This window comes from Acartia tonsa, chromosome 10 (genome assembly GCF_053477335.1).
Source record: "Acartia tonsa isolate MP-2025a chromosome 10, ASM5347733v1, whole genome shotgun sequence".
NCBI lineage: Eukaryota > Metazoa > Arthropoda > Copepoda > Calanoida > Acartiidae > Acartia > Acartia tonsa.
In genome coordinates this window covers 45,793,074-45,805,542 of record NC_137269.1, presented here as the reverse complement: position 1 = coordinate 45,805,542, position 12,469 = coordinate 45,793,074, and the positions used below count along the sequence as shown (strand labels likewise).

Sequence of the window (12,469 nt, the reverse complement as noted above, 5' to 3'; positions counted from 1 at the left end):
GAGCCCCCCCTCTATCTCGGCTCCTGTTACAGATAAAGACGTAAAATTTTTTTCTGGTGGTTCATGTGTATTTTTAGAGAAAATTACTTTTTCTAGTCATAGCGGCCAGACCGCTCCTTAGCCGCTTTTTAGCGGCCAGCCGCTAAATTTTAAAACAGCTGTAGAGCGGCCAATTTTGCAGCTAGGGTGACCAAATTTTAGGACGAACTTTTATTTTTCATAACAAAAAAATTACTTTTTCTGATCATCGCCGAAAAACGGCAAATAACGGAAACCGCCATTTTCGGCGGTTACGGCGGTAAAACGGCGGTTGGCGGCGCCAATTAATATTTTTATCTGTTTGATGTTGCTCAAGGATTTACTAAAAAAATTTATAGGTCTCTAGTATAGCTGTAATAGAAGCCACGATATTTATGATATATGTCTGTAGTAAAAGCCGGACAAAAATCGGTCATAAAGTCGGTCAGGGAGCGGTCAAATGGTCATAACACAACTTTTCTCAGAAGGTCATTGATAAATAAGTATTCACAAAAAAAATTTTAGGTTTCTCCTTATACACAAAAGTCGTAATGTAGAAATTAAGATTTATTTAGAATTTTTTTCTAATTTTGGTGCTACCCAACCGACTTTGACCGGACACCACGACCGACACAGACCAGATATCCTAATAAAATCAACTCTTGCCGACGTATAATTACTAAACTTAAAAAGTCATGAAGTCACAGCACTCCATCTTACCTACAAAAAAATGAGATTGAAAAAACTAGAGGGGGGGGGGCTCTTGGAGCCCCCCCCCCCCCTTTCCCCCAAAAAACAAGAAATTTTAGGGCTTCACAACTAAGCATTTTTAGAGTATTAGCATCGGCTATAATTAATGAAAAAAATGTTTTTTAGGAAAAAAAGTAAAGAATACTACTGTTTTATCAATATAGTTTATCGCTAAATTTAGGAGAAAAAATGTTGCGTTTGAAGCAAACAACTTTGGAAATCCAGAAAAAAATTATGAAACTTTTTTTGTTCAATAAATAGATATACACAGTGTTTTTTTTTAATAGGACAAAATAATTGCTTAATATAACCCACTTATCATTGACAGAAATTAATAATCTATATCTTAACCCTTAACAGTCGGGCCCTTTGCCGCACTTTAATAGGTCGGGGGGGGGGCGTTCAACGCCCCCCTTATTATCTCAGTCCCCATTAGAGCTAGAGGGTTAAACATTTTTGTGCATGTCCCCTGTTTGTGTTTGGTAATGGATTTCCGACCTTTAGTGAGTCAAAGTCAATTTTCGCTTCCTTTTCCCTTTTATTTAACAACCTTTGTTTTAATGTCCTTTTTTACTTAAAAATTTCAAACGGCTGTAATTTTTTTTATTTTTGAAGCTAGAAGAACAATTTTTTTTTCTGAAAATGTTTATCTTTATGTTAGAAATATCAAATTATAAATTTCAGCGGTCGCAGCTGTACTTGGCAGCTGCCAGCCACAGCAGTCGGCGGTCGGCGGAAAAACGGCGGCGGATCTTAATAAAATTTTAAAACGTCATGTAGACATGTAAGAAAAGCTGAAGTTTAAAATTAGTCTCTAAGTCAAAAATTGCGGCCACAGGAGCCTTTTAAAGATTTCTGGAGACCTAGAGGATCAGGACCTGCAGGATCATACCTGGAACCTGAAATTGACTTGAACACCTGTATTTTATATGAGGATGTACTACTAGAGGATATTTTAGTATCTTGGTAGGATAAAATGCTTTGTTTAAGTCAAAACAATATTCAACGCGTTCAACGCCCCCCCCCCCCCCATCCGACCGACCGATGCGTAACATTTTGCATTTTTGCACACTCTTTAAATTGGTCAAGACCCAAAAATCTTCCAAAAACAGGTACTTTGGAAAACCTGGTTTTTAAGCATAATTTGTTGAAAATCGCTAAATATTTTTTTCTTATAGAAATTGCCCCAACCCAATAAAGATATTAAGATATAGATTTAAATTTCTGTCAATGGCAAGTGGGTTATATTAAGCAATTCTTTTGTTCTATTAAAAAAAAACACCCTGTATATCAATTAAGATAGAAATAAGGGATGACAACATCCATAAGTAGCTCAGAATATGAATAGGATGAACATTTTCAGAGATCTTAAGTGTCAGACAAAAGAAAACCCTACTTCTTTATATTATAGAATAAGTATAATTTACATACTGACAGACAACATAATTCATAAATTGGATAAAAAAAAATTCTCCAAGAAAATGTTAGCTCTTTATTTATATTGGCATCCGAGAAATCACGTTTTCCCCAAAAGTTGTAAGTACGTACAAGTGACAAAGTGAGTTATAGAGTAGCCTCGCTACTAAACAGATATAGATCTTCGTCATGGGCCAGTAACAATATAAATACTATATATATGCTTGGATAGATAGATAGAAATTTATATTCGTCATGCCCAGATTGTTATTGTGAATACCATCTTTTCCACCTCAATTGTTCTTTTTTTAAGTTGGTATACAAAACAGCAAATTCATTTAGCAATAACTTAGTTTGAAATACAATAGTTTTGATACAGGAATAGTGTATAACCAATCTAAAATAATAGTTGTTGGTATAAGGATATCTGTTGTTTAACTAGGTTTGTTTTATATAGACATGTTCTATAAAGTTTAGTCTATAGAATCAGATCATAATAATTCTTTAATATATCTTTTAGCTAAAATTAGTTAATTTGAAAGCTTTGACGTTTTATATGGCATCATCCTTAGTTATTTACTAAGTATATTTGCGATAACTTTTATTTAATAGATTCTTCCAATTTTTAACATTTACAAAACGGCCTGCTTTATTGCTTCAAGATCCATGTCAGATCTATACAGGAAATAAATGTCTATAAATGAGCTCAAGTCTTCCAAGGGATGAATGTTTAAAACTCATAGTGCTCAAATAATCCATAATAAACTCTCATTGCCCAGAACGATAAGACCCAATATTTTACTTCATTAAGAATAAATTAATTTTTTTTATTTCATGTTGCTATTTACATAATATTGAAGTATTTAATTACTATTCTTAAAACAGAAAATCTAAATTCATAATATAGTAAACTTAAGAAAACTTAGTTTTAAAATAAATTGATTCTAGCGCCACTTTTAATGTGTTCAGATTTACAAACAAAAATTAAAAACATTTTAACCCTTTCATGACGGATATATAAAAAAATATATATTGGAAAATAAATTCCATAATTCAAATTGTATTTTTGAAAGAATGAAAAAAGCATTGTTATAAATAGGTATCTAAAGATTAAATAAAGAAATCAAAAGAAAAATGGAAGAAAAAGCAAGTGTGAGAGAGATTTAAAAAAAAAACACTAAGGCAGAATGTTATTACGTTCATAGTATCAAAGGCTTTTATTATAAAATAAATAACTAAAATCAGCCGGACAGAAATTCTAACGTAAGTAGTTGAACTTGAAGTAACCTTTATATGCAAGTTAATATATTTATATTTATTTTCTAATATTTCCCCTGTGAATATACAGTGAACCCCCCCCCCCCAAAAAAAAAGGGCATAGGAATTGTCAGGGAAATTTTAACAAAATCCATATTTCTAATTCTGAATAGAAAAATGCATACCTAGCGGATGCGTACCTAGCATCCAGGGGCTCTGTAATTAAAGGGGCAGAAAGAGGCTAGAAAAAATAGCTTAAAACCATCTGAAAATAAAATACCCTTATACCCTCATGTGACCTATTTAAAGCTTACCTAAAATTGAGAACCCAATCGCTTTAGTAGTTATTGAGATTTTAACCTTCAGACAAAAAAACTTTATATATTATTAGCATTTGCCCCTTTATTATCTACGGACTAGAAAAAAAGCTTAAACCCATCCCAAGACTTAAATCTGAAAATTAAATAGCCTAAAACCATCACGGGACCGATGTTAAGTTTATATAAAATAGAGAACCCAATCAGTTAAGTAGATTAGATATTAAGAATGAGACATTGAAATCAAATTGACAATATATTTACAAATAAAAATATTTTTATTAGTTATTTATTGTTGTATGTTGTAAATCACACAAAACTTGAATAGAAGCTAAGATAATAAAGTCTTCCCTGGAAATACTAAAAACTATACTGACAGGCCGACGGTAAAAATGTGTGGCCTCTAGACTACTGCAGACAGACTGACCGGCCAATTGAGATGTAGAGTAGGTGCTCATTGCCCTGTAAAATTTTACCCGGGAAAAAAAACATCTTTCTATCAAACAAATGACCATCAGAGCATTACCGATAGACTGACAGACCAGGTAAATTATATAATGGATGCTTATTTGTAAAGAAGAACCATATCGATTCTGCGTTTATAGAGATCTTTAAATACAGACAGACACACACACACACAGCGAGATCCTGTTACTTTATTTTATGGACTAGAGGCTAGACTTCTATCTTCAATAAAAGAAAAGGCACATTTCCCTACAGAAATTGATGTCATATGGAGGGTTACATACAGACTAACCGACTAAATAAGGTAGATAGAAGATATTCATTTCTCAGGAAAATCTTCTCTAGAAAAAATCTATCGTCTATCTAATTTAGCATTTGATAAATAAAATTTTTACATTTTAAATTAAATGCCTTGCAGGGTATTTCCGACAGGCTGACGGAATAAGTAAATCACATAATGGTTGCTCAAAGGGATAGAGTATATTCTCAAAAATTAAAGCCGTCTATCTTTAATAGCAGATGAAGAATTATGTTTTACCCTCAGACGGACATTTCTAATTATAGAGGTGATTCGCGTTAAAAAAATATATTTAATAATAATTAAGCAAGGACAGCCAAAGTGAGGTTTAGGGAGCTTTCCCATATCGAGTACATAACAAGCATTGAAAATACACTTCCATATTTTATAAATAAATTGTAAATTAGAAGGGATAGGTTTTCCCATAAGCCTAACTCTTGCAGGGGGCCTTAACCCACCGAGGTTTACACTTGATGTGCCTTGATAGGATTAACCCATTAGTGACGAACCGGCTTTTAACGCCCGGTTCCAGAAAATGCCGAAAAAAACCGGTTCTCAGTTTTAGGATTGCATCATTCTCAGTATGAATCCCCCCTCTACTACCCTGGTTTTCATTTACCCCTGGAGCAGGCAGATTTGCTTACTTCCGTTTGCCGGTATAGCTCAACAAAATTTGAAAACCAAGAAAAACAAGGTGATTTTAAAATACCCCTCCTAACTTTTTTGTTTATGAAGTAAAGTTAGTGATTTTTTTCGTGAAATTTAAAGTTTATTGGCATTTACATTCATTTGTGAATTCGTTTTATTCAAATTATTATTTTTTATATGATTTTTTTATCGTTTTTTTACGTTCTATATAGACCCGGCTCGGCATATGGGGGGAAAGTCTGAAATTTTCATTACCCGGTTTTACTAATAGATCTTTTTTACAACAACAACAAAAACCGGGTTTATTAACCAAAAAGGGGTGGTACCTATAGCCAAAATCTTAAATGTGATATAAATTGTTTTGTATGTTAGTTGTAGCTCTATCAATTACATGAGGTTATGTAGTTTTCAATTACGGATCGTATCGTAGTTTTAAAAAGTGTTCATCTCACTTTGGGCGTTCAAAAATTACATTTTTAATTTTTTGGGCCAAATAACCGGGTATTTAGGTCGCAAACGGGCTTTAATGCCGGGGGAAAGCACCAAAAAACGCCAAAAACGGTTATTAATGCCGCAAGGTTTTTTTACTCGCGCCGAACCGGGTTTTATTGCAACTTTCCTGTGCACGCCACTAGAGCAAAACAAAAAAATTGGAATTCCGTTTTTACCATTATAAAGCTTCCCTGAGATTTTCAGCTCGATCGGTCCATAAAAGTGGCGCTCGGCACTAATGGGTTAATATAGAATATATAGAATTTCTAAGAAATTTTAAAGCTTAACAAGGATGACATCATTTATAATTCCTTAGTAAAGCTAAAAACATGGAAAGGTTTACAATAGAATTTATACAATATCTTTGATAGTAGATGCATATCAAAGCATTCCAACAGACGGACGGACAAAGTAAGTTTTATACTGGATGATCATCAGCATGGGGAAGGTTTTTTTAATTCCAGCCATTTATCTTTAATAACTAAAGAGAAATTCACGTTTACTCCTTTATGGTTTCTTACAGACAGACAGACATTTCAATTAGAGTACAAAGAAACATATGATAACATCCATAAACATCCATAATAAAAATCTAATAAGATAGAAAATGTGGTTATGACATTAGATGTCAATATAAATATATACAGTGAGTAAACTTTAAACATACATCTCTAAAACCATAAAAATCTAATTACTAAAACTTTAGCATAATGGACAAACTGACTTACAAAGTTCATGTAAGATTTTCTTCTAAAATATTTTTTAGTAGAGAAGCTACTATATAATTTGAAATATCCCTCTGTTTTTTTCTAATAACTCGGACCATAAGGCGGCCTAAGGCCGCTTCATCACTTGTCTAAATAAAACAGATACCATTTTTAAATACGTTTAATAAAAAAGATATTTTCACGATAAAATTAAGATGAAAGTTTACTAAGTTTGGGTATTATCCTCTTATGTTTGTTTTTAATTTGAAAATTTTGGTACCCCTACTCCACTCCCGACCAAACTATGACCCTGGCAGCGGGCGCTCAGCCCCCTGGCCTATAACATAACATAACATAATCGTAAAAAATATCTTTTTTTTAAGGGTGGGGGGGGTATTCCGTTTGATAACGCCTGAGTTTGAATATAGCAATATTTTCGGAAAGCAACTAAAAATATCCACATTATGAACTATGTATTAAAGTAATTAATATGATTTTGCCATGTAGCAATAAAAACTTATTTAGCAAAAATACAAAAAAAATCCTTACAAAAGGGAGTAGATTACAACTAAACACATAAACTCGTTGTCAGAGAGTTGATTGGTTCGAATCACGTCCAATAACGTTGAAAAATTGAACCTATATCTGTTATGCCAAAAAAATTAGATTAGAGGAAATGCAATGGTCCAAAACAGGTGCAACTCAAATTCCATACATTTTTAACCCTTAACGGTTGGTGAAGGGATGGGGGGGGGAGGGGTCCAATGAGGCGTTAAAAAAACAACCTCTCTCATCCCGTCCCCACCTCTGTATTACCAGAATTAAATTACTTTATGTTACCATCATGGTAGGGATCAAACGCCCCTAAGCGATAATGGCCTGGAAGGAGGCCCAACTGTTTAGGGATAAATCTAATTCTACAGGTTAATAAATTATAATCTAAACTAGGGGCTCTATATTCGTAGGAATATGAGAGGGCACAAAATAGCCTAAATCCATACCCAGATTTTTTTTTATAAAAATGTATTATCCTAAAACCATCCCAGTACCTATAAGAGGCTTCCATATAAAGGAGAACCATATCAGTTCAGCGGATAGCGAGATCCTTCGCTACAGACAAAAAAGAGTGCTACTTAATACTTTATATAATAGAAAAGATTATTATCTATGACTTTTAGATGTAAAAAAATCATTAACATTTAAATTAGAAAAATTAGATTAATGACAAAATGGTTTGTTAATCATGTCGCCACACTACATGGACACTTGAAAATGCATGGTCTAGTGACATTATAATGATGGTTATATTTGTGGTCCGATTTTGTACTGTACAATACATATCATGTATGGTACATATGAGTTTTATTAATTTGTACAAAAAAAGAATATATTTTTTAGACCCACAATTAGTTCAACTTTTAGAAGCAGTATTTCATTAGTTATTTGTCAGAGAGAGGTAGGGGACAATGAGCTGGTTATTATACTCGTCCCCAAAGGTTTCTTATTCCTTGGCTTACCAACTTTGGGGACTTGGTTTGTTAAGTAAATTAAGTGTTCAAACGTTTCAACCACTAATTTTAATCTTTAGAAAGGGTAATTTTGTTTTTAGGGATTTACATCAATTTATCAGCCATTGTCTTATCTCTCTTAGATCCTTAGTTATTTGTACTTTTGAAACTGGTTGTGTACATACTCGTGCTACTTGGTACCCTTCACATTGCATAGAATTTGATAAAAAATGAGTCAGTATTAATTTTCATACAACCATATCATATTCAAACAGTGAAATTTTAATATTTTAAAAATTAATTATTATGGATCAGAAATAGCTATAATATATCTAGATAATCCATCTGACCCCATTTTTCGTCAAACTTAAAAAGGGATATTTAGCAGACAAAGGCCATTGTTTATTTTTTGTTATATACGAGATCTATTTAAGAAATAACGCGAACATTTTTTTCTTGACGTTATAAATTTTAGAAATTAAATTCTATCCTAAGAAATTCAACTATTCTTAAATAACTTATTATATAGAATACCCCTATTGGTTCAGAAAAAAGCTAAAAGTGGATTATTTCAAGTTTCCAACTGGCAAAAAAATAACTCTTGATTGTAATTTACACTTGGGTTTAGTAGAATCGATTTATCCTTTTAACCCTTAACAGTCGGGCCCCTTGCCGCACCTTAATCAGTCGGGGGGGGGGGGGGCGTTCAACGCCCCCCCTCATTGTCTCAGTTCCTATTAGAGCTAGAGGGCTAAATTTTTTTGTGCAAGTCCCCTGTGTTATGGTGAATTTCCGACCTTAATTAAGTCAAGGTCAATTTCCGCTTCCTTCACCCTTTTATTTAACAACCTTTGTTTTTAGGTCCTTTTTTACTTAAAAATTTCAAACGGTTGTAATTTTTTTATTTTTAAAGCTAGAAGAAAATATTTTTTGCAGAAAATGTTTATTTTATTTAAATTTCATATTTGAAATATCAAAACATAAGTTTCAGCGGCCGCAGCTGTACTTGGCAGCTGCCAGCCGCTGCAGTCGGCGGTCGGCGGGAAAACGGCGGCGGATCTTTATGAAATTTTAATACATTATGTAGACATGTAAGAAAAGCTTAAGTTTAAAATTTGAAGTCTCTAAGTCAAAAATTGCGGCCACAGGAGCATTTTAAAGATTTCCGGAGACCTGGAGGATCAGGACCTGCAGGATCATACCTGGAACCTGAAATTGACTTGAACACCTGTATTTAATATGAGGATGTACTACTAGAGGATATTTTAGTATTTTGGTAAGATAAAATGCTTTGTTTAAATCAAAAACAAATTTTTGTTCTTTACCTGGATGACCCTGCCGGGTTTGCTGGCATCCTGTGCCCGCCAGGATGGAGATATTCAAAAAATTCCAACTCTCAGTTATGTGTCATACCCATACTTAAAAAGTAAAGCAGTTTGGGCTCTTTATCTTTCACACACAGAAAATGAGATAGAAAAAAACGGATGGAGGGGGCGTTCAACGCCCCCCCCCCCCCCCGACCGTTAAGGGTTAAAATAAATATTGAAAAAATAATTATATAAAAGAAACAGAATCTGCGTGTGTATGTATGTCTGTACCGAAGGATATTCCTAACCGCTTGACTGATATGATTCTCCTTTCCAATGTAGCTTATCATAGGTCCTGGGTAGATTCATAACTGTTTTGGGGGAGGGTACCACAACCTTCCCAAGAGAAATCGCTCATAGAAAAGAAATACCAAAAATATTCTAAAGTGCCTGGCGTGGAAAACATTTAATACCAAAAAATATTATATAGAGTCCTCTTGGGGCGTTACTGCTAGTAAATAATATAGTATTTTTTTTTATAAAATGTAAAAAAATATGATAAAAAATCTAGACAAAACAAATTTTATGACCCAAAACTAATTTCAAGATTGTTTACCATTTATATTTTTATAATTCTAATAAATCATCATTTATGTATTTTTAAAATTTGTCTTCATGAATATGAGTAATCTTGATAACAAGTTCAACCCACAAACTAACAAAAATAAACTCAGGTATCTAAAGGGATAAGACAATGGCCAATAAATTGATCTACATCCCCAATGTTGAACCACAAATTACCCTTCCGTAGATTAAAAGTACTGGTTGAAACGTTGAAACAATCATCAAAATGAAACAACAAATCAAAAGTTCCCAAAATTGTAAAGCCAACGAATAAGAAAACGTTATTATAAAACTTTGAGTACAAGTGTAATAAACTGCCCATAGTTCCCTTTCTCTCAGAAAAAAACTGCTAAAGATGTGTCGAGTTTCAGCTAGTGCTTTCAAACACACAGCACTTTGAGCACAGAACCCCCCCCCCCCCCCCTTATTTTCTTAATAAATTGAAAATAAGAGTGAGAGGTAGTTTTTTTCACTATGCCCAACCCAGTAATGATACTCAGTTCACAATATATTTTCAAAGAGGATTCCAATCAATCAATGTTTATTTTTAAATTGTTTTTGGTTGATATCTTTTTTTTTTTTTGGGGGGGGGGGGGGGGGGAGGGGGTAGTATTTTTGTATTCCCATTGGTATAAAGCTTGAAATTCCCTGAAATTGTTCAAAGATCGGTCCAGATGTTCGCAAGATCTTAGTGGCAAACAGACAAACCGACAGAAGAACCTAGTTATAGTGTCTAACTTTTTATCTTTGTGACGTAACAAAAATCGGAGGATGAGAGGGGAGGTGGGAAAGAAAACCCCTAAAAAAGTTAGACACTATTACTAGGTTCCGACAGAAAGGCATTTACAAAAACAGAGTAATTACCCAATTTCTTTTTGTAAGAACACTCTCACAAGAAAATTTATGTCCACTAGATACACAGCTTTAAAAGAAATTAAGTACAAAGTCTATATATCATACAAAGAAAAAAAAATTAAGGTAAAAGACAACGTATCCCCTCCTCCATTATTTTTTTTGTGTGGGGGGGGGCGGGGGGTAGGTTAAAAACATATTTTGAGTGTAAAATAAAAAATCCAGATTTTTATAAAAGGGAATACTGCGAAGCCAAATCTATTTTAAGGGGCAAATACCCCTTTCCTCTGACGTCTCGGGGGAAAAGAAAGGAATAAATAGAATAAAAAGAGCATTGACAGACAGACATTAATTTTAAAGCATCTGTGCCATAAAAATACTTCCTGTTATGCAATATAATAATATTTTTATCAAGCTTCAGCTCATAATCATAATTTTTTCTTGATAAACTAAATTTTAAACATTAGTTATATGGAGTGAAGCAGAAAAGTAATTGATTTCAGTTTTGGTATTTTTAGTAGCGAAGCTACTCTATTATTCGAAATGTACGTCTTAAATTATGTTTTGTTTTTTTTAAACGTAAATCTCCTTTAAAAGTTAGATTACTAACACTTTTAAATTGTCAGACCTTCTTTGAGATTTTAATAACTATAAATAGGTGAAACGACAAGTAGATTTTCTCTTATTTAAAAGAACTATATCTTGGCCTTTTTTTTGTCTTTTTGGGATTTTTACGTCAGACTTTAATTAGTTTTTTTTAGTATAATTGTTTATTGCTGAATGTAATATGCTTTTAAAATTATCTAAATTTTTTTCCTTTTTGGGATTTTTACGTCAGACTTTAATTAGTTTTTTTTAGTATAATTGTTTATTGCTGAATGTAATATGCTTTTAAAATTATCTAAGATTCTTCTGGTTTATGTGAATTCATCTCTATGTTATCTAATTGAAAATGATATCTTTGACTTTGCTTGTGCTTCACCACTTATAGATCCTTATGCTCTAAATAAACCTAAGTCTTTTTTTTAATGCGATGGTCTTTTTAGTTAATTTGACACATTAGAGTAAAACACTAGAGAGAGAAAGGGTTAAATAACTATATCTCCCTATTGCAACCACCTTGTGCAACGTTTCTATTGGGTCATTGAAAATCTACCAATCTTCGCTTATATTAACACAGCCAAGTAGCAGAAAATAGTTTAAAAGCAGACGAAGAAGGTCATTGAAAAATGAAGGGAGGTAGTTGTCTGTATATACATCTATACTATAGACACGAACACTTTACATGTTATGATTATTTTTTCATAATAATTTCTGAATGATGATTCTTATGAAGATTAGGCATAAAGGTATTAGCGAATCATTTTTTTTGAAGATCTGAAATTAAAACTTTGCTTTTATGAATGATGTCATCCTTGTTTGATTTTATTTATGTATAAATATCTGTAAAGAAAGAAACTATTTTTTAATTAATCTATTATACTGCAGATTTTATCAAAATGTTGGTTACACTCTTCTTATTGTTGCTTTATACTTTTTGTGCTTTTGGGAACAATAAAATTGTTTTTAGTGACAATGATTCAGTAAGTATAAAATTTAAAATACGAAACTTTTCTATAATTACGGGTTGCACGTCTGTCTATCTGTCTGTAAGTACCAGTGTACGTAACGGTTATTTTTTTGTTTATTAAGGCATGTTAGAACTATTAGGTATAGTCCTTTTCATGACAACGCCTCTTAAGGGGCGTTTCTTTCTATTTTCACAGTAGCTTTTCTCTGATTTCTAGCCTCTAACCCTGCGGGGCCAGTT

General features: G+C 32.8%; 1 protein-coding gene across 1 annotated transcript in view; it reads left to right on the top strand.

Annotated features, from left to right (window-relative positions):
- The window catches only part of LOC145330154 (uncharacterized), a 246,091-nt gene that overhangs the window by 220,687 nt on the left and 12,935 nt on the right, over nt 1-12,469 (top strand). The window contains exon 2 of the mRNA XM_080174739.1: nt 12,149-12,242. Coding sequence (XP_080030865.1) covers nt 12,159-12,242 — 84 coding nt within the window. The 5' untranslated portion in view covers nt 12,149-12,158. The remainder of the gene's footprint in view (nt 1-12,148; nt 12,243-12,469) is intronic.